This window comes from Fringilla coelebs (genome assembly GCF_963513975.1).
Source record: "Fringilla coelebs genome assembly, chromosome: 27".
Taxonomy (NCBI): Eukaryota; Metazoa; Chordata; class Aves; order Passeriformes; family Fringillidae; genus Fringilla; species Fringilla coelebs.
In genome coordinates, this window is record NC_140053.1 from 1,886,178 (window position 1) to 1,906,720 (window position 20,543).

The 20,543-nt window shown below is 49.3% G+C and overlaps 1 protein-coding gene across 1 annotated transcript in view; it reads right to left on the bottom strand.

The window, feature by feature from the left end:
• Positions 1–5,737: 5,737 nt before the first annotated feature.
• TANC2 (tetratricopeptide repeat, ankyrin repeat and coiled-coil containing 2) overlaps positions 5,738–20,543 on the bottom strand; it is a 125,897-nt gene continuing 111,091 nt past the window's right edge. Inside the window, exons 20-28 of the mRNA XM_084222419.1 lie at positions 17,833–17,966; positions 17,168–17,291; positions 15,073–15,248; positions 14,092–14,224; positions 13,506–13,535; positions 12,527–12,618; positions 10,890–11,036; positions 8,938–9,038; positions 5,738–7,799 (exon numbers count right to left, since the gene is read on the bottom strand). Of these exons, the coding sequence (XP_084078545.1) occupies positions 5,792–7,799; positions 8,938–9,038; positions 10,890–11,036; positions 12,527–12,618; positions 13,506–13,535; positions 14,092–14,224; positions 15,073–15,248; positions 17,168–17,291; positions 17,833–17,966 (2,945 nt within the window). The 3' untranslated portion in view covers positions 5,738–5,791. The remainder of the gene's footprint in view (positions 7,800–8,937; positions 9,039–10,889; positions 11,037–12,526; positions 12,619–13,505; positions 13,536–14,091; positions 14,225–15,072; positions 15,249–17,167; positions 17,292–17,832; positions 17,967–20,543) is intronic.

Sequence of the window (20,543 nt, forward strand, 5' to 3'; positions counted from 1 at the left end):
GTTCCCAGGTCTCTGTCCCCACCCCCATGCAGTGACTGTGAGACCCAGCTCTCACACCATCATTTCCACACTGAGAAGCATCAGAACACTCCTTCACTGACCCCAGTCTGGGAAAAACAGCAGCCCAGACACCATTTCCAAGTGTTAACCATTTATAAATAGGTACATTTTTTCATACATACAGTTTTCATTGTACAGATTACAATCTGTATACATTGGGGGGGGGAAATGCATTCTTTTGAACTTTTCACATCTATCTCACAGCTCACATGTACAGACAAGAAAACTCTGCTCAAGCAAATACAGCAAAGGAAAAAATATGTTTTCTTCTTTCCTTAGAGATGAGAGGCGAAGGCCTCTGCTGTTGGCAGGGGCTGCTCTTCCCACTGCACAATATCACAACTGTGTGGTGTTCAATATATCAGAGAGAACAGAACATGCATTGGATAATATACTGTACAGAGAGAAAGTCCTTTACATCTGAATTATAGAAAAGCTAAAGGAAAATTTAAGTGTCTTAAAGATCTTCCCAGCAAGTGTCTCAGAGGATGGCAACCAGGCAGCTGTACAAAGCACAAGGCAGGTGTAGTGGACGTGTTTGTACCCAACTCAGATCCTCTCGGATGTGAAGACAGAAAGGAGATGGAACGCTGAATGCAACACTATGGCAAAGAAAAGGCTGGACAGGGATGAGCCCGGCAGTACTGGCAGAGTCCACACGAGTCTCTGGCTTATCAGTGTAGCAACACAATGGACTTTATGTAGCACACAGTGCTGCTCTCAGTGGCTGGCTGAGCAGTGCACAGCGAGGCAGACCTGTGGGGACCCAGCTCTAAGGGCACGAGGCTTTCCCACCCACCCATTCCCACCCTGACTTGCCTCCCCACCGCCGTCCCTGGACAGCATCACCCAAAGGGACAAAGTCTTTTAGCAAAGCAGCCCTCAGTTTTCACAACCACAGGATGTGATCCCATCAGATGGGACCCGGCTGCTGACTCCTCAGTACCATGACAGCTAGAAAAGGAGCAGGAGGAAGGACACAGCTGGTGGGTTGGGTGTCTGTTGGCTTTCCCCGTGACGGCCGCGCTCGCTGTGACCTCTTGGGTCGGTCTGTACCAGTTTGGTGAGATCCAGCTGTTGAGTCAAGAGTTGGACACGAATGCATCTTGCTAAAGAATTGAGCCCTTAGTGGTTTATATTAGAAAAAAGAGTTTGATTGAATGAAAATCCAGCAATTATTCACATAAAGCTGAAAAAAATGCAGATTCACTTTCAACCATTGTGCTTTGTGTCCAACACACCCTCCACCAGCCTGCAAAGTGCAGTTGGCATGGGGTGAAGGCTTTGATTTGCAGAGGTCCCAGCAGGTACAGCAGCTCTTTCCCTAAGCCCTTGGGTAAAGGCTGATAAACCAGTAGAAGAGTTACCTTGAATTCCCAAGAGTACAGCAAAGTACAACCACCAAGGAGCTCGCGGCAGCGCACTATGGACCCCCGCGGGCGAGGAAGGCGGAGGACGAGCAGGCACGCTGGCTTGCTTGGTTCTCTAGATAAGGCAGGGCTGGCACTTCGGTTTTAGCTAGACCTCTCCTGGGTAACCCTGAATATACAGCAACCTTTGTAAAGGAGACTGAACCGCTCCCAGTTTACTGCCCACCCTGGTTCCAGACCTAATCCCAGCACGACTCCGGTGTTTGGCATACGCACGCTCACACGTTCACACCAGCCACGCGGTTTTCTTCACAGCCAGGTTAAAGAAAAATAATCAAAAAGTTAAGTGCTCAGACAGACTGAGCTGGGCACTGGTGCCACAGCAGACAGACAGATGGACAGACACACGTTTCAGATTGTTGGAACCATCACAGTCCTCCCAAACAGTGACACAGAGAAGGCAGCTCAGGCTGTACCTCCTTCAGAGATGGATCTCAAAGGATCTGTCTTTGTAAAACCCTCCTTTTCCTAAGCACTTTGATGCCCACTCATGACTATGTGCAAAGCCCTCTGATGCCACTCCCAGCCTGGCTGGTGGGACCCTGCAGAGCCCCCCACCATGTGGGTATCCACTCCCCTGGGACCACAGCATCCTCCTGACCCGGGAGAAAAGCAAGAGCCAATGAACCCCACTGAGGGATGGGGCAGACACCAACACCTGATGCTGGGAGAGAAGATTCCAGCTCTGTGGCAGCACACCTGGGTCTCAGAGCAGCCACAGGTGAGGATGAGAGACACCTGGTGGGAAGGTTGGCTAAAGAAAGGGGTCAGCTTCAGCATCACTTTTGGCACTGCCTTCTGCATGTACCCCAAGAATGAAAACTGGAGTTTCAATGTCATCAAGAACCTGCTTTTCTTGGTGGACCCAAAATCCTGCTTGCTCAAAGATGGGGCTTGCCAGTGGTACTACTGCAGTCAGGAGGGCATGAAGGCACCAGCTGGCAGCACTGACCTGCATCTTAATTACTGAAAAAGTAATTAAATACATAGCACAGACATACAGGATAGCTCAATGTCTGAAACTGAGCGTGATCCCACAGTGTGGCCTGATCTTGTCACACCCAGATCTAAGAGTAGAGGATGAAAGGCCCTCAGGGTGAGATCTGACCTTGTGCTCCCCCAAGCACAATGGGGCCATGCCAGCACAACACAGAATGACCTCTGCTTCTCCTCATGCAAAGACCAAATCATGACTCTGAAGACAGGGGATTGAGCAAGAACAGCTTTTCCAGGAAGAAATGTGCTTCTTACCCACCTGGTGACCACAGCAGCCATCCTGCCTCAACTGTCCCTAAGAGAATTGCCAGGGAAGTGCTTTAAAACCACTGCAAATAATTTTGTATTCAAAAATTACTCAATCTGTTGATGCTTATATACAGGAGTCAGTTCTTGTGCTATAAATGTTATGATTCATTGCTTCGTTTCTTTTCTCTTCTTTTTTTTTTTTTTGAAAAATACACTAAGAGACTTGAGCTGTTTTGCTATTTTTCTAATGAAGACACTACTCACGCTTAAATATCCAGTATTTATCATAGTAACAAATTCAAACAGTAAAGTGCACCCATTTACAGAGAGAACAGATGGAAAACCATTAGTGCAAGAATCCTGTGGAAAATGTAACACGTGGAACTGTGAAAAAACCTGCATGCTGCAGTGTTTCAAGCCTTCTTCAGCTTTGTGGTTGTGTTAAAAGCGTGAGCTGTTTTCTTTTTCCTTAAAACATCTTCAGAAACTGGGAAGTCACACACAGGAGTGCTGTGGGGGGATGTTCTAAGGACAGGACTGGGAGCACAAGGCAGTGAGTGGCAGAAGCAGAGCATGGGCAGTTCTCCTGTCACTGCCCCTGGGCCACCCTGCTGGCGTGGCAGGGGAGAGGAGCACCCACGGGGTGGGTAACACACGGACAGGGCTGGACTGGGTTCCTTTTTCCTTTCAAAGAAGCAACTAAAGGTAGGAAACCACTCACTCAGGCAGAAAGCTGGAGGATGGGAGGCACCTAAGCAAAGTGACTGATGCTGCTCCAGACCCAGGATACGTCTCCCAGCAATGGGCATGAGGAATGCAGAGGAGAAATCAGTTATTCCTTACAACACAGAGCATGTTATTTCAGAAATGAAGAAAGAAATCCATCACACCCCATTTGTAAGGAGAGAAACCATGCACAGACCTGGGTGTCCCCATGGAGTACCCACCCCACCGAAGGGGTCCCAGGCAGCCCCCCATTTTACAGAGCCCTGGGATAAAGCAGAGTCAGCACTGGGTTGCACCTCAAGGAAGAAAACACCAACCTCACTCCAAATACTGGCTTTGACAAAGACCAAATGGCCCCTGGGGCGCCCCAAAACTGCCAAAGCTCATAGAGGAACCCCCACTTCCAAATGCTCTCCATGTGTCTATGAGACACAAGCCTCCCCTGGCCCAAGGTGTGCATGTCCCAGCTTGCTCTGAGCAAGTTAGGCAATGAAATAGCAATGAGATGTGCTGAGCCACACACAGGGGGAAAAAAAAATGCCCCATCAAAGCCAGGGTTTGCTTAAAGAGTTCCAGACCCTGTCCTGAGCTGGTGTGAAAGGGTGCAGCTGCAGTGATGTGTTGCTGGGATATGCTCACTCACACCAGCAGAGGTTGGAGCCCGTGATTTGGTTCAAGAAGTCTTGCAATCGATTCTGAGTAGCCCTTTGGAGGTATCACTCCCCTGCTCAGCACTGAATCGCTCCCCAGAGTTGATATGAGTGAGGTTTGGCATTGGGCAACAGGCACTAGTTTGCTTTAAAACAAGCTACAGCGTTATCACTCTCCCTCCCATCATCCCACCCTTCACCCTCAGAACAGAAAAGGCAGATTACAAACCCACCAGGAATAAAGGAATCGGTAAAGGAAGTTCTTCCCCCCACCTCAAAAGAAATTTTCAGCAACTAATTGAAAAAATTTTTGGAAATCCTCTCAAAAGGATTTTGGAACCAGCCCCTGCTTTTCACATTGTCTTGATGTGACTTGCATTTGATTACAAAACTGAAAACAATAGAAAAAACCCAACCTGAACTGGAAAATGTCCTAAAATAGATAACATAAATAAATTATAAATAGGTCTCTCTGAACTACAGCTTCTCAAAAAGCAACACATGGTTTCTACCATGTACAGGTATCAAACACGGTGTCCCTTTCCAGGATTTCAGGAACAGAGAATCTTAGAGGAGCACAGCCCTTGCTACAGCCCCTGCTCCCTGGTAGGACTGAGCCAGAGGGAAGGGATTGCTGCAGGCCTGGGACTGCAGAAGGACCCTTCCCCTTTTGGGACCATCATGCCATGTTCTACATCCTCATCATAAAAAAATGTGAAAAAAAAAATTAAGAATTGCAATTTTCCTCTTTGAATACCATTTCCTAAGTCAGATTTTTGCTCTTCCTTGCAAGTAATAAATCCCCAACCAGATGAAGTCCCCAACACTGACTTGCCCCGTGCAAATGCTGTGGGTGAGGTGAAGTCTGCCAACAGTGTGAAGAAGTTAGTGCAACCCCGGATCATGCACAAGAGGATCCTGGCCAACTCCCTTGGCTGATTAATACACTTAAAAAAGGGCCAACCTTACACCCTCAATGCTTGTAAAATGCCCCAGAGCAAAGACATCAGTGCGAGGACACCTGGTAGGTACTTTGAAAGCAGCAAAGTGCTGTGTGATCCCCACCCCTTCTGGCCAGTGACAAGTTAAGGAAGGAAGGAAAGTGCTGTAAGCCAGCAGAATCAGAATGGGTGTTGTGGGCTCTGTGCAGAGCTACTGGTGCTAAATCACATCACTGAGGGTAATCTGCTCTTTGGGGCAAAGAGCCTAACAGCCTGGCTGGCATGGAGGCCTGTGGATGCAGCCTTGGGAAAGGCTCCTGTGGAATTCCCTAGGAATTCCCATCAGAGTTGAGTAAGAGATCATTGAGACAAAAGAAACCAATTTAAATCCAAGGCAATTATCTCTTGAAAAAGAGCTGGTTACCTCCTGCTGCGTAGGGATATCTCTGGACCACCCCACACCATGGACTAAGAGATCCTGGTTGGAACTTTGCTGGAATTGGGCAAATGATACTGGCCCGGCTGATGTTGGCTTCACAGTCAGCTGGGGAACAAAAGGGCTGGAGCACGTGCATGGCTGTCTGACCATCACATAAAGTACCGGAGAAACTTGATCATGTAGCTATCAAAGAGAAATAAAAATAATAATAGTAATAATAATAATTATAATAGTATGCATGGAAATCAAGCTTGGAAGTGTGTGCTGAAAACATGAGGGTCTCACTCCAACAAGTGTCTTTCACACATTAGACTCCACAAATGGTCTCTTTGGTTTGATTGGGGACGTCTGCCCTTGCCTGGAGTCCCTGGAGAGCTGCCTGTACAGGTTATCCTGGTAGGCCTGCGCCACAGGCAGCGTCCTTGCCACCTTGACGTCGGGGTAAGAGGAGGCTTGGGTGACTCTCTCCAGGAGGTCTCCCCGGGACCCATTGGCCAGCATCCCATGGGGGCTGTAATAGTCTTCCTCTAGCAAATGGCCATTCTGTGCATTGTTGGTTTTGTTATAAAAGGCAATGTTGCTGATTGAAGAGGGTGGGCTAAAGGATTCCGGCTGGGGCAGGTTGCCAGGAGACGTAGGACTAATGACAGTGTCCACTGAAGACACGGCCCAGGTCCGGTTCTGCTGATGGAGGTGGGGGTACTGCTGAGTCCGAGCAGTTTTATCTATGATCCCCATGAAGGGCGTGGTCCGGGAGCGGGCTGGCTCGCTGGGGTAGCCCCCCTGCGTGGGCGAGACCGGAGACAGCTCATCGCACGATCTGTCGTAGGCCGGCTTGAGGGGAATCTCCATTTGCTGAATCGAAGCAGAGGGGCGGAAGTTGGGAGTCAGGTTGGAGGTGGAGGAGATGCTATTGCTGGAAGGGGAGAAGCGGAGGCCGACGCTCTGAGAGTGGAGTAGAGGCCTTGGAGTCGGTGGGTGAGGCTTGATTTCGCTGGGATTGACTGTGATGGGCCTTCTGATGAGGTGAGACACATCTGGAGAGCCCAGCTGGTTGGCGGGGAGGGAAGAACGCTCCAGGTCAAGTTTGGAGTGGCACACCGGGTAGTAGGAGGCGGACTGGCTTCGCCCAATCTGAGGTGTCTGGCTGTATCTCATCCCCCCTCTGTAAGCCGAGGATGGTCTCTGTGGAAGGTCTTCTTTGGCCAGCCCTCCGTGCTGACAGATGGCTCCGGCGCTGAGACTCGCCTGCACGTGCTGCACGGGCCTGCTGTCGCCCACGATGCCCCCGATGGAGCCCTGGTACACCAGGCGGCTCTGGCTGACCCCCATGTCCCCTGATGACGACTGGTACTTGCTGGCCATCGAGTGGGCAACCTGGCTGTAGGCACCAGTTGGGATGACAGTACTGGAATGGACGGCAGAGCTGGGCTGATTGCTCCTCACGATCTGCGCCTTGGCCGGCTGCAGCCTCAGCCCCGGCTGCGGCACGGCCACGGGGAGCTGGGGCATCTGGAAGGATCTCTGTGTCATCTTGGACAGAGGAGACTTGGGCCTGCCAGGGAGCTGGGAGACGGCGCTGGGCTCCTGCTGGTAGCGGACCGGGGAGCCGGACTGCGAGCGGAAGACGCTCATGCTCTCCGCGGGGGGACTGGCGCGGTACTGGGGGCCTCTGCGGAGGGGAGACGGCGGAGGGCTCTGGTACTCCTTCCCCTGGCTTCCCACGGGAGGCGGGCTGAAGCGGTAAGTGGAGCCCTGGTGAGCTGGGGATGTGTGCGGAGGACTGGGTCTGTAATGTGAGTTTTGGTGTGTTGGAGACAGAGCAGGAGATGTGGACTGGTATCCCTGCCTGGTGGGTGAACCCACAGAGCTGTTGGACCTGAAATCAAAGACCTGATGAGAGCCAAGAGGTGAGCCGGAAATATAGGCTGAGTCCCTGTGAGCTGGAGATGGGGGTGGGCTCTGGATGATGGGCAGCCCTTGGTTTGGCCTGGACTCTGTCTGTAAGCCAATGGAAATATTTTCTACATCCTGCTCGAGGTATTCCTCCTCAAAGATATCTTGCACAGAATACAGCTCTTCATGCTGGGCTTCGGGTTCTGGCTCCACTGGGAGTGGAGGTGATGGCTGCTGCTGTTGCTGCTGCTGCTGCTGCTGCTGCTGTTGCTGCTGCTGCTGTTGCTGCTGCTGCTGCTGCTGCACCTGCCTGCACTCCTCCTCCACCCGCATCAGCAGCCGCTGGATCTCACGGTTGTTAGGACACAGCTTGATGGCCTCGTTCAGGTCCTCCAGGGCTGCTGAGAACTGCCTGCTTGACAAAGGAACAAAAATGAGAACTGAAAGTACTCTGGATTTGGATGGAGCTGTTTTCAGAGCTTCCAGGGGAATAAAGTGGCTTGTGCATGTTGCTGAGGGAGAGAGCTGCGATTGCTACTGCTTGCTGTACCTCTCACATGCTGCCTTAGGGGCCTCCCTTGCATTTACATTATCCAAGCAGAGGGAAAATTCTGGAGAAGAAGGGAACACAGTCCTTAGATGGCTCAACCCAGACTAGCAAACATGCCTGCCTCTGCAGGTTAGGGGCTAATTAATTACTCCCCTGAGCACCACCATGAGCTTCACCTCTGTTTTAGTGAAGGGGACACCAAGACATTGATCACTGCAAGCCCAGCTCACCAACAGCTGTAAACAAGCTCTGACAGAGCTACAACCACTCATGCCAGTGAAAATTTAACTCCTGCCTGATGCCAAGACCACACAGCGTCAGGCCTGGCTCCAGAGCTCAGGGGCTCCCACAGGTCAGTCCTCTGGGCAAGGCTTGTCTCTCCAGTTTTGCAGTGGATTTTGGCTAACTTCTTTGGAATGAAGCAATCAAGGAATGTGCCAGAGGCTGTGAGCCCAGGGAAGCCTTTGTGAGGGAAAGGACAGGCGAGGAGGTGTAACAGGGAGGTGGGGGTTTGGGAAGGGGGTTGTCATTTACAGTGACACTGCTCACTCTGGAGCGTTTGAACATGACTGTGATCTGGGAAAACCCACCCAGATGGGGAAAAAGCTCCCATCTGTGATCCCCCCCAGCACCTCCCAACACCAGCTTAATCTTCTGTACAAGCCATGAGTCATATTCTGCTTTGAGTCCAAGTTGTGGTCAAACTAAAGTGCACTTTGAAAAAGAACACCCCACTTTGGTGCGCAGGTCTGCAGTGCTGTAAGATGCCCAGACAAAGCTCTGCTAAGACAAACCTCCCAAAACATTTGGACTCAGAAATCACCAAGTGAGGGAGGGCATTACTTTGGAGTCCAGGACATTTGTGATCTCACTCATGAACGTTTCTTGGCCATTTCTTCCCACGGGGGCACTGCCTGGCTCTGCAGGGTGGGTGCCCACTCCTGATGTGACAGGCTGGCAAAGCCTGGTCCCTCACACCCTCCTCTCTGTCCCTCCTCACCTGCTGCTGCGTTTGGCCCTTGCTCTTGCATAGTAAGCTTCGTAAGACTTCGGTTTCAGCTCCAGGGCTTTAGTGGCAAATTCCTCCGCCATTCCAAAATCCTGTCATTTGAACAGTGTGCAGGTAAGTAACTGAATAAATTCAGAAATAAAAAATACATACAGCATGGAAGAAAACAAACTTAGTGTGGACTTTTTCATGTTGCATGGAAAACTTGATGGTTTTGGAATATTTTACATGGATTCAACATCATTTACAGACAGGGAGCTACGATGGCATTTCCAAAGACTTGGGTGTTGTTAACCCAAGCTGCTGTCATCACCCTCACTGTGTCCCCAACATGTGCATGTAAATCCATCTCCAACAACCTACAGTCTTGAGAAAAAATCTGATCTTGCAGGGGCTGGAATTTTATCTCATGAATGATTTTTTTCCACAGCTGAAAGTAATAGGAAACCTGTCCCATGCCCTTCTGCTTCCCTGAGCACACTGACATTCTTTGAGGGCTGAAGAAAATTGCCTGTGAAGGACAGGGCTGCATTAGCTGCAAACAGGACTTGCCTGGCAAAGGTGTCCTATCAATCCCACTGCTCCTCACTTCTCCACGACAGCTCAGCTGGGAGGATAGTCTGGGAGCAGGGAGAGGGTGGCAGTGTGGGATGGGACTGCTCTGGGTGATTTCCAGGGGCAGTGCCACGAGACCAGATCACCAGCTCTGGTTCAGACCCTGTCACCACCCTCCCTTGCCTTTTCTGAATGCTTCATGTCCTGCTAAGTTCAGCACTTGTGAAAGAGAACTCCTCCTCGTGGGGAGGATTCCATTTCACAGCCAAAAACTGCTTTGGATTGCTGCACTGGGCTATGACCTGAGCAGCTCTGGGAGAAAGGACTGAACAGTGCTGCTCCTGATTTGCTCAAAAAATTGTGATGTCAACTCTTGCTGTGGGCATGCCCTGCCTGGGGAACATTATACTTCTCTTTGTACCTGCAGTAGCAGTTACTGAGCAGTTACTGTCCAACAAACTGAAAAGGGAATGCAGTCATGAGGTATCTTTATGGTCTCATCTATAGGTGCAAAAACTGCAGGAGCAATTACAGCCCTCTAAAATTTTCTATCACAAAAGCTGGCGTTCCCCAGTTAATGATAAACCAAAAATCTTGTCCTCAAAGCACAGGACAAGAGCTGGAGTTGATTAGCTGTGAATTGGCTGATTCAAGGAGAAGGTTCACACTTTTTCTCCAAACTGTGTTTGTTCACCAGCATTAAGATTTTACTCCCTTTGTTTTCCATCTTTTTTCCTGACAGAAAAAAAATAAAAAAGAAGGTGTCCCAAAAGCTCCTTCCCCTCCAGTGTAACCTTTACTGGCTCATGACATCAATTATGTAGCTTTTTGAATTTATGGAGACTTTAATTTGGGGAAGTGAAAGTCCCTGCACTCCAAGTCAGGGAAGGGTGGCAGAACAGGCATCTGCACGAGCTGGTTGCTGGATGCTGCCAGATTGCAGTGGGGAGAGTGACAGGGATCTGGAAGTTCTGGGCTGAGAGGGAGTCTTGTGGAGGTGTTTCTGGATGAGTCACTGCCCTGGGGAAGTGCTAACCCCCTAAGCATATGCTCCTTCATTTGAAATTAATTAGTATTCAAAGGAGCACATCTCCTGGCTCCTCCTCACTGCTGCCCCAGAAATCTGGAAAATGCCTCCACCCCCATGTGACGATGTGAACATCATCATCAAAAGGGAGTAATAAAAAATTCAAAGAGCTATAAACATAGCAATGAATTTTTAATCATCTGAAACACATACTAAACCACTACTGCTTTGGAATTATAAAATGTCAGTGCTCTCTGAAGGACAACCAGGTCACAGAGAGGAGAGATCTGAGAGGCCAAAGCATGATTAGGGGTGGATATGCCTCTGCAGAGGCACAAAGCTGTCAGGTTGGGACACTTACATTCATTTTCCTTCGACACCGGGAGAGGTTGAGGAGCAGGGACACCTTCAGCTCACGGAAAGTTTTCAGGTCCTCTCCAAACCCTTCTCTGGGGAATTTTTTCAGAGCATACTGGTAGCGCTGGGCAGCCTCTTTCACTTTACCTTTCTATTAGAAGGAAAACATGTCAAAACTCATCCTTGGGTTGAGTGTACCTCCCTGCAGAGAATTCACTCACCAGCCCAACCAATGTTTTAGGTGGCTAAGGAAGCACAACTTCACTACTTAGCTCTTTCCTAGAAAAGAAGGGCAGAACATTTGATCAAGGGAACATCTGAGCAGGAAAGGCAGATGCCTTGCACAAGTTGAGATCTCCCACTTCATACAGAGCTGTCACGCTACAGCAGGAAACATGGAGAAATGGTGTTAACTTGATACAACTCCATCTGGTTCTTGGCTGGATGGTCTTTTGAGCTGGGTGATCAGTTACCCATTCCTGGGAAACACCCTCCACCCAAAGCTTAATACACATCCAGGAGGGTAAGGAACACAAATTGTGGGACTTTAGTGGAGCCCTGGGGCTCAGAGAAGCCTCTGCAATAGCCAAGACAAATGTTACAGCACTGCTGTGGCTCTGAACTCCGACAAACAGGGTGAGATTCACCTCCCTGGACTTCAGATGTTTAAAACTTTACATCTAAGTCTGTTAAGTGGGTTCCATTTATAATTATTGGTACGCAACAGTCACCTTCAAAGGTGACTCATCTCTGCTATTTTGGGCAACTAATTTTGGGATGGGATGATGTGCACCCTGAAGGGGGGCAGCTGACAGGCAGGGTGAGAGAAAGAGGGCAGGATGGGATCTAGGACACACACAGCTCCTCAGGACACAGATATAATTTTTGCAGCTGCAAACAGTGATTTTTAAAAACCTGTAGACTCAGGTTTCTCAGCTGTATCATGTATCTCTGGCAGATAACTCCTACTACAATGCCAGCTTTGCCTATTTTCTGCTTCACCCTTAGAGCCTCACAGTGAATCATTGTTGTACTTGCACAATTTCCATGTGTGTGCAAATCCCCAGGTTTTAAAGACTAGCTTAAAACAAACAGAAAGCAAAAAAAGACTACCTAACTGTAAGAGTGGAATGTCTCACATGGGCTAAAGGACACATGACAAAGCCAGCTGTGTCCTGACAATCTGTTCTCATTGCAAGAAGTGTTTTCTGGGAGTTTTTCTGGGATATTCTATCCTGTTGCCTTGATCCCCAACAGTGAGCTCACTAGGTAATGCCAAGGCTGCCAGACCTGATGCAATGACAGCAGCACTCCCAACAAACACTTAGATCCTGCTGTTTTCAAAGAGGAAATGAAGTGCTGGCTCTAATCCAATCCAACTTGGCTTTGCTTCAGCTTTTTTACAGATTTGGGCATTCAATCCCCTCTTCTCCAACCCCACTAACCAAAACCAAACAGTTTAGAACACAAGAAATGCTGTGAGTGGGAGCTTTTACCTGCCATGGCTTAAGGCAGCAGCATTAGGATCACAGAACCATTTAGGCTGGGGAGGACCAACCACTGACCTAACATGGCCAAAACCTCACACCAAGTGATGCTGCAAGCTGCATCTGTTCCATGTTCCAAACCCACCCTTCTCACCTTATAAAACATGTCTCCCTCCTCCATCAGCTTGCTCAACAGGATGATCATGATGTCTGGTTTGGAGGTTGCCATTGCCCAAGTTGCTGGACCTGTAGTGTACAGGATGCATGATGGGTAAAGAACTCATACAATGCAAGGGTGGTAGGAAGCTGGGTGGAAAAAAATACCCTGGGGTGGGAATTTCTGCTGGAGAGAACAACTTGGCATGGTCAAAGGGCAGAGTGCTCCAAAGGACTGAGCTGACAATTCCTCTGACACCTAAATTAATGTCATCCCCCTTGCAATGGTTTTCCTTTGCAGTCATTAAGGCTAATCCCAGTGGTCTGGGAAAGGATGGAGCCGTTTCCACAAGAGGGCAGTGCTGAATATGGGACATGCTGAGATGGGGGAAACAAACTGTATTTAAAGGAAAAATCAGAGTGGTTACATAAAAGCATTTCTAAACTCAAATCTATGGAAGTGTACTAGGGAATCTGCAGTTTGACTGTTGATAGGTGGTTTGTGGTTAAGTGGACTGTGATTTCCAGCTTCACAAGATGTGAAACGCTAGAGTAGAAAATCCATTAAGGAAGAAAAAATTACAAAGGGAAGGTTGTGTGTAAGTGCTGCTGGTGCTGAAGGCATCACTGGGCTGGGGGCACTGGCTCTGCACAGGGGCCACCCTGCAGAGCCAGCTCCTACCTCAAGGACTAATACTGGGAGGGAAGGGGTGGCAAAAATTTGAGGACAGCTCATTAGTGTGGGTGAAGAGTAAGTCAACAATATTCTATAAGTAGATTCAGTACGTTTTGGGGGAAGGAGGTTAGTTTTTGAGTTCAAGTTATTCTCTGCAACAGTCATTAAAAAAATTATTTGAAGGTGAGGTAAATTAAAAGATTAGAGGTGTTGGGGACGCATGCAGACTAAATCAAACAGGAGAAAGCAAGGCTAACAAAGCTATCAGATCGAAGCTGATGCTGACAGCAATGAGATATACCTCGTGGGCGACTCGGTAACGTCTGACAACCTTCAAAGAAAGGAGAAAACAAGAAGTTGTAGGAAAGAGGGGGAAAAAAATGGATGAAGGGTGAAAAAAAAAAAAAAAAAGAAAGGAAAAAAGCAGCTGTGAGAGGCAGGCAGCGAGGAAGCCAATGCACCAGCAAAATCCCCTTTCACAGGAAAACGTAACGTGAGCGGCTGTGTGGCGCAGTGCAGGTACACTGAGGTCTGGAAGCATACACAGAGCGAGTGAACGCAGCAGCTCACAGCAAGGCATGGACAGAGTACACTTGGCAACTCAGACTAGTAAAGATAGAAAAAGTATTACCAGAGGAAAGACCTTGCCAAAGAAACAGTTGTTTATTGATTAACTTTTGCTAAGTAATACGACAGGAAAAGAAATGAAGTCCCCATTTTACGAAAGAGAGCCAAGGAGTCCTGACTTGCCGCCTGCTTTCGGAGCGCGAAGCAGCGGCTGGGCCTGAGGCTGCCTCTGGGTTATACTTGTATTTTTTAGGATGCCAGCCCCATTGTCTGAGTCCTGACTGAGCACAGAGCTGATGGCAGTGTCCCCCTGTTCCTACCTATCTTGGCTCCTTTCTTCAGGAGGGTGACGACGACCGAGGTGTTGCGGCAGCCCACTGCTCTGTCGAGGGGCCGCATCCCGCTGTAGTCAACGTGCTCGATCATGGCCCCATGGTCCACCAGGAACTGAACCTGCAATGAGAAGCCCAATAATCAGTTCTGTTCTTGGCTGAGACCCCCACACACTACTGGGGATGTAGGATCAGCAGAAGCTTGCTCTTCTCCACTGCCTGGGCTAAAAGCACCTCCATGGCATCAGAGGGTACATTGTGGGAAGCAGGACAAGGGAGGGGATTCTGTTCCTCTACTCCATTCTGGTCTCTGGTGAGACTGGAGAGCTGTATCCAGCTCTGGGGTCCCAAGTACAGGAAGGACATCAACCTGTTGGAGCAAGTCCAGAGAAGGCCATGGAGATGCTCCAAAGGCTAGAGCACCTCTGTTAAGGAGGCTGGGAGAACTGGGATTGTTCAGCCTGGAAAAGGCAAAGCTCCAGGAATACTTTAGAGTCCCTTCCAGTGCCTGAAGGGGCTCTAAAAAGGTTGGAGAGGGAGTTTGGACAAGGAACTGGAATGACAGAAAAAGGGGGAATGGCTTTTAATTGAAAAAGAAGCAGGTTTTGACTGGATATTAGGAAGAAACCCTTCCCTGCAGCGCTGGTGAAGCCCTGGCACAGGGTGCCCAGAGAAGTTGGGGCTTCTCCATCTCTTGAAATTTTCAAGGCCAGGCTGGACAGGACTGGGAGCAACCAGGGATAGTGGGAGGAGTCCCTGCCCATGGCACAGGGTGGAACAAGATGGTCCCTATGTTCCCTTCCAACTCAAACCATTCTGGGATTCTCTGATCAGCACCCGTGGAAGCACCTTCCCATAGGGAGGGCCAGGACTATAAGTGTTTTTCACTGCTCTACCAAGCTGAACTATTTGATTTTTTGCCTTTTCCAGCACCTGCCCCTTTTCTCTGGGTGTGCCAAGGCCACTCACCACCTCCGCGTCGCCGTAGAACGCCGCCAGGTCCAGCGGCGTGCGGCCGTTCTTGTCCGCGTGGTCCGTGGCAGCTCCGTTCTCCACCAGGGAACGCACCACGGGCAGGTGACCCTTCAGGCAGGCCCAGCTGAGGGCTGTCAAGCCCTCTTTGTCCATCAGAGAAATGGAGGCACCTGGAAGAACGAGCAGCAGGTCACTTCAGAGCTCTCCATTGTTTAGCACTGTTTACCGCAAACCCTGTGCTCAGCAGTGACAGCTTGTTTTCAGAGAGCTCTGTACATAATTGTTAATTCCTTTATTAACGTTTCTCCCACCACAGATCCCACCCTCTGTGGCAATTTCAAATACACTGATGGGAACTGTGGCAAATGGGTTGATTCACACCGAGCTGCAAACTTTTTCACGCCTACCTCTGCTGGCTTTCCTGGCAAACATCTGAGCAGCATGGTAGATCTGACTCCCCTCATCTGAGACATCATCTTTTTAACTGCTTTTTTTAAAACTTAATCCAACCCCATTCCAGCCTGTGTGAGTCAGAGATGAAGACCATTTTGCTGTTTCAGCAGGTCACCATGGGGAATTAAGTCAATTCAGCTCAGTTATCCTAAAAAAGCACATATTTTCCCTTCTTCACTCCCCTCCCCTTTACCCAAAAGTACACAATTTCCAGCAGTATTTCTTCCTGAACTTTACCCAACATAAATACAACGTTGTGGGATACACTACTGCCAACTGCAAGCCAAGGAGAGGAGGACTTGACGTTTTCTTGGATGAGGAAATGGCGCTGCCATACCAACGGGTCAGTATTGCTCCACACGGCATATGGATACAGATATGAGAGCTGAACAGCAGTTTTAAGTGAACACTCCTCTTCATGGCATGAAGACAACTCCTGTTGCCATGGCACAGCCATGGCTCTGGCTCTGGAGAGTGCAGAGATTATCTGTATCAGCTCTGCTCCTCCGAGGAGCTGCAGCTACCTGCGGGATGCTCCTGCCAGCAGCTGGGATGAATTGCTGCTGCAGTGCTTTTCTCCTGGAGGCAAACTCTAAACCTCCCAGCATGAGATTCCCTGCCTCTAGAACATTCAGCAAAATGTGGGAGTGATGTGAATTTCCTAAATGTTCCTGTTCATCCCAGCTGACACATCCCTGGTCTGCATGGGCTGCCCAGCTGAGAGCAGACTAAGAGGTCTCCCTGCTGGCACAAACTGTTTGTGGAGGAGTACAGCATGGCAATGTTTGCTCCAGGTGTGTTCAGAAACCTCTGGAACAACCAGGAATGCCAAGCTGGGACACAGGCTGCAAGGTACAGGCTCAGGGAGGACACTGTAGAATCACAGACTCATCTAGGTTGGAAAAGACTTTGCTACCATTGAATCCAACTGTTCCACCAGCACTGCCAAGCCCTCCACTAACCATGTCTCCAAGTGCCACATCTTTAAATCCTTTAAATCTCTCCAGGGATGGGAGCTTCACAACTGCCCTCAGCAGCCTGTGCCAGGGCTGAACAACCCTTTCACCCCTCCCCTAGAGCAACCTGAGGCATTTTCCTCTAGTGCCTTATTTCCTGGGAGCAGAGCCCGACCTCCATCTGGCTGCCCCCTCCTGCCAGGAGGCTGTGCAGAGCCAGAAGGTCGCCCCTGAGCCTCCTTTTCTCCTGGCTGAGCTGCTCCCAGCTCCCTCAGCCACTTATTGTGTTCCAGACCCTTCCCCACCTCTGTTTTCTTCTTTGGACACGCTCCAGCACATCAATGCATTGCCAGTGTTTTCTCACGTTGCCCACACTGCACCCAGGAACCATTCTGAAGCTGTGGGAAAGCCCCTTCAGATGGTCCTGAGCTGACCAAGCCCAAATTCTGCTCAGGATGAAGCAGGAGCTGGTGTGGTGGGATGTACCACAGCTGGTCCCCAACACTGTGTTCCCTCACACTGCCCACATTGTACCCAGGAACCGTTCTGAAGCCGTGAGAAAGCTCCTCCAGATGATGCTGAGCTGACCCAAGCCCAAATTCTGCTCAGGATAAAGCAAGAGCTGGTGTGGTGGGATGCTCCACAGCTGGTCCCCAACACCTCCCAGCACGTGCTCTGACCTTGTGCAAGCAGGAACTCCACAGTGCCCAGGTGTCCCTCGGACGCGGCCATCATCAGCGGCGTCCGGCCCTGCTTGTCTGCCATGTTCACGTCAGCGCCGTGGGTGAGCAGGAGATCCACGATCTGCAGCACACAAAGCCAGGGTTACACGTGGAGACACAGCTGAGAAAATGCCAGAGCCAAGGAAGAGCAGAACAGACCCCACATTCTAAAAACTCCCACCCCTATAAGCATGGTGGCCTCTGGGATGGCTGGATGGATGATTAAGGATTATGAAAATGAAGGGAGGTATAAAGACAGGAGAAATGTTCTGGTAAGTCACGAGCATCCCGTTTGCTTCTCATATGGTGAGACAACCAGAGATGCTGCGGCTGCCCCATCCCTGGAACTGCTCAAGGCCAGGCTGGATGGGGCTTGGAGAAACCTGGGATGGTGGAAGGTATCCCTGCCCATAGGAGGGGGATGGAATTAGATGATTAGATGATCACTATTCCATGATTCTATGATAACACAGGACTTAAACAAAGCTGCCTGCAGCCAGCCAAAGCTTGGGGTGACAGAAGAACCAGCATCACTTCTTTTTGCTCTGACCATTCCCCAGAAGAGCTGGGGCTTGTCTTCTCCATGCCTACCCCAGCCAGACAGAAGGGATGGCCCCACTGACCTGCCAGTGTCCCTGTCTGACGGCGCTGAAGAGCGGCACGACCCCGCGGCGGTTGGGCTGCGCCACGGCGGCGCCCTGCTCCAGGAGCAGCCGGCACACCTCCAGCTTCCCGCGCCCCGCCGCCGCCGTCAGAGCTGCACGAGACAGGGGAGAGGTCAGGGAAAGAGCCACACGCCCACTGCAGTGCTCTCCTACCTGGAAATGGGTCTTTCTGCTGGATACCAAAGTGATGGGGCCGGAAATGTCAAAGCTGTCTCATGGTGGGAAAAACCAACAAAGAAAATGGGCTGGATTGGTACAGCTTCCACTCCTGTGATTTTAGTTACCTCAGAGGTCAGCTCTTCCATGAGAAGTTTACATAACGTCACAGAACGAGGCTGCTTGGGACAATCAGCTTTTACTGTTTTCTGCAAGCTACAGTGAAATGGGATGAGAACCCCAATAAATATAAAATAATCTACAGGCACTTGTGACTGAACTTCAGAGGTATCTGAGGTTCAAACTGACTTAGGTTCAAGTTTAGCTGCAAAGAAATGTGATCATGATTTCGTTACTGTTTTCCCTAATGCCAAAGCCATAGGCTGTGAGGCCAAATGTATCTGAGTAGGGGCACAATATCCAGAGAAAATAAAAGTCTTCAGGTACTTGACAAGACCTTCTGCAACCTGTCATTGCCTCAGGTCACCATGAGAACAAGGGAGCAAGTGAGGGATCAAGCAGGAGGCACTGACAGATCCTGCCAGCCACCGATATCAGTCACATTTGTGTCTTTTCTTTGTCCAAACAAGCACAGAGCAGTGTAATCCAGATGGAGGACTTTTATTTTCCATATCCCACTTTAGTCTGCAGATCTTTGAAACCAGGGAAACAACTGGAAAGCAAAACAAAGTGGATTTGTTCACCTATTTTCCAAGTAGAACACTATTTCTGGGCTTTGTTTCTGGCCAGGGCTGATCCTACCAGCCAGGGTCTTTGTGCAAACCCAAAAATATCTCTCATTTTCATATGCTCATGATATTACAAGCGGGTAGAAGCAACACCTGAGAGCTCTCTCCCTGACAAAATGTGCTCTGTTAACTCAGAAGTGTGGCTGAGTTAGAGAACGCATATTCAATCTGAAAATAGTTCCAAGTTCAGGACCTGCCAGTGGCTTGTTTCAGTATTAATTTTAGACTCTCTGGTTCCTCCCTCTCCCTAACTTTCTGTGCACTTCAGCACAGCTCCACTGGCTCCACGTTCTGCTGCTTCTGGTAGGAGTTGGAGCAGAAGGTGGGAGTCTATTTCTGACTGATGTCGCTTGTTTTTTCTTTGAAGTACATTTCTGTGGGTTGGCCGATTACAAGGTGTTGATGGGTTTCCAACTGCAACACTGTTAATGGTGGGGGATTTAATTAATTCTCAATTCTCTTCCATATTATGGCTGAATTTTCTTCTCTTGGGGTTGAGAGACATCAAGAGTTAAATGAAAAATCATTTTGCTGCCACAAGCAGAACATTCTGCAAAATCTATAATCAGATCCATGTGGGTTTTAAACGTAAGCTACAAATATAGAAGGAAGCAGAGGGATGGGCATGTAGGGCTGCTGGGTTCCACTGCTAAACCTGCCTGCATTTGAAATGTTGCAGGTTAATTTGAGGTATTTTACATCAAAATTACTAATGTTTGCAACAATGAAAATATGGTGAATCACTCCTGCGTTTGGTGTTTGTTCTTTGGAGAAGACTTTACTGAAACAGGATGATTTGATCCACTATTTGTCTACTTTCCTTTGCAATTCCTTCTGCCTGGAGTGACACATCTTTCTGCTGCTCTGTTCCTCAAGGTCCAAGCAACTGGAGTGGGGATGTGGCTCCAGCCTGTCCTTTGCAGCTCCAGCTCAAAAGAAGCTCAAAAGCTCCTGTGCTACTGAGCAGCCAGACCTTGCTCCTCCAGGAGGAACTAAGGAGGATGAAAATGGGCTGGTTTGAAGTTTCACAGTCTGCTGGAGAGCTCCCATGGCCCAGCACAACCAAGGTGAGTCCACTGAGCCCAGCCAAGGAGCAGCAACCAGGATCCAGCGCTGGTAAACAGGAATTGTGCAGCTTTTCCATGAGGATGTAATTCCAGAAGGACCACTCACTGTGCAATAACCAAGTCCTGGCATAAACACCACACAACCACTGCTGTGTTTCTCAAAACAGCTCAGACAGAGCCTGAGACCAGGTTCAGGCGTGGATGAGCCCATCTCCATCAGTAAACCACATCCTCCTACACCAGGGATCTGCAACAGTGTATTCTGTTTCTTCTGCTGTGTTTTCTTGTAGAAAAAACGACTTTATCTGGAGAAGGAATCATTAAACTGCTCCTATCCAGCACGTGTATCTGTTTCACAGCCTGGCAGCAAGACAAACACTTTGATGGAGATGTTTTTTGCACCTCCAACTCTGATGGAGATAGCATAAGTGACTCAGACACTGTTCTGCTGGGTTTTGATGTTAGTTCTGTCCCAGGGGGAAATGCTCCATCTGGAATTGGCTAGAGTGTGCTGTCAGCAATTCCCAAACTTATGATGTCACTTGGCACTGCCATTTGGATGATATCAGGCTTATATCATTGAGCCAGGCACTGAGTTCTGCTCTGTGGAAGATGAGACATGAGCAACAAGTACCAAAACTCAGACAAGCCAGGATTCGGATTTTCAGAGCAGATTGCTATTTTTAGGCAGAAACCT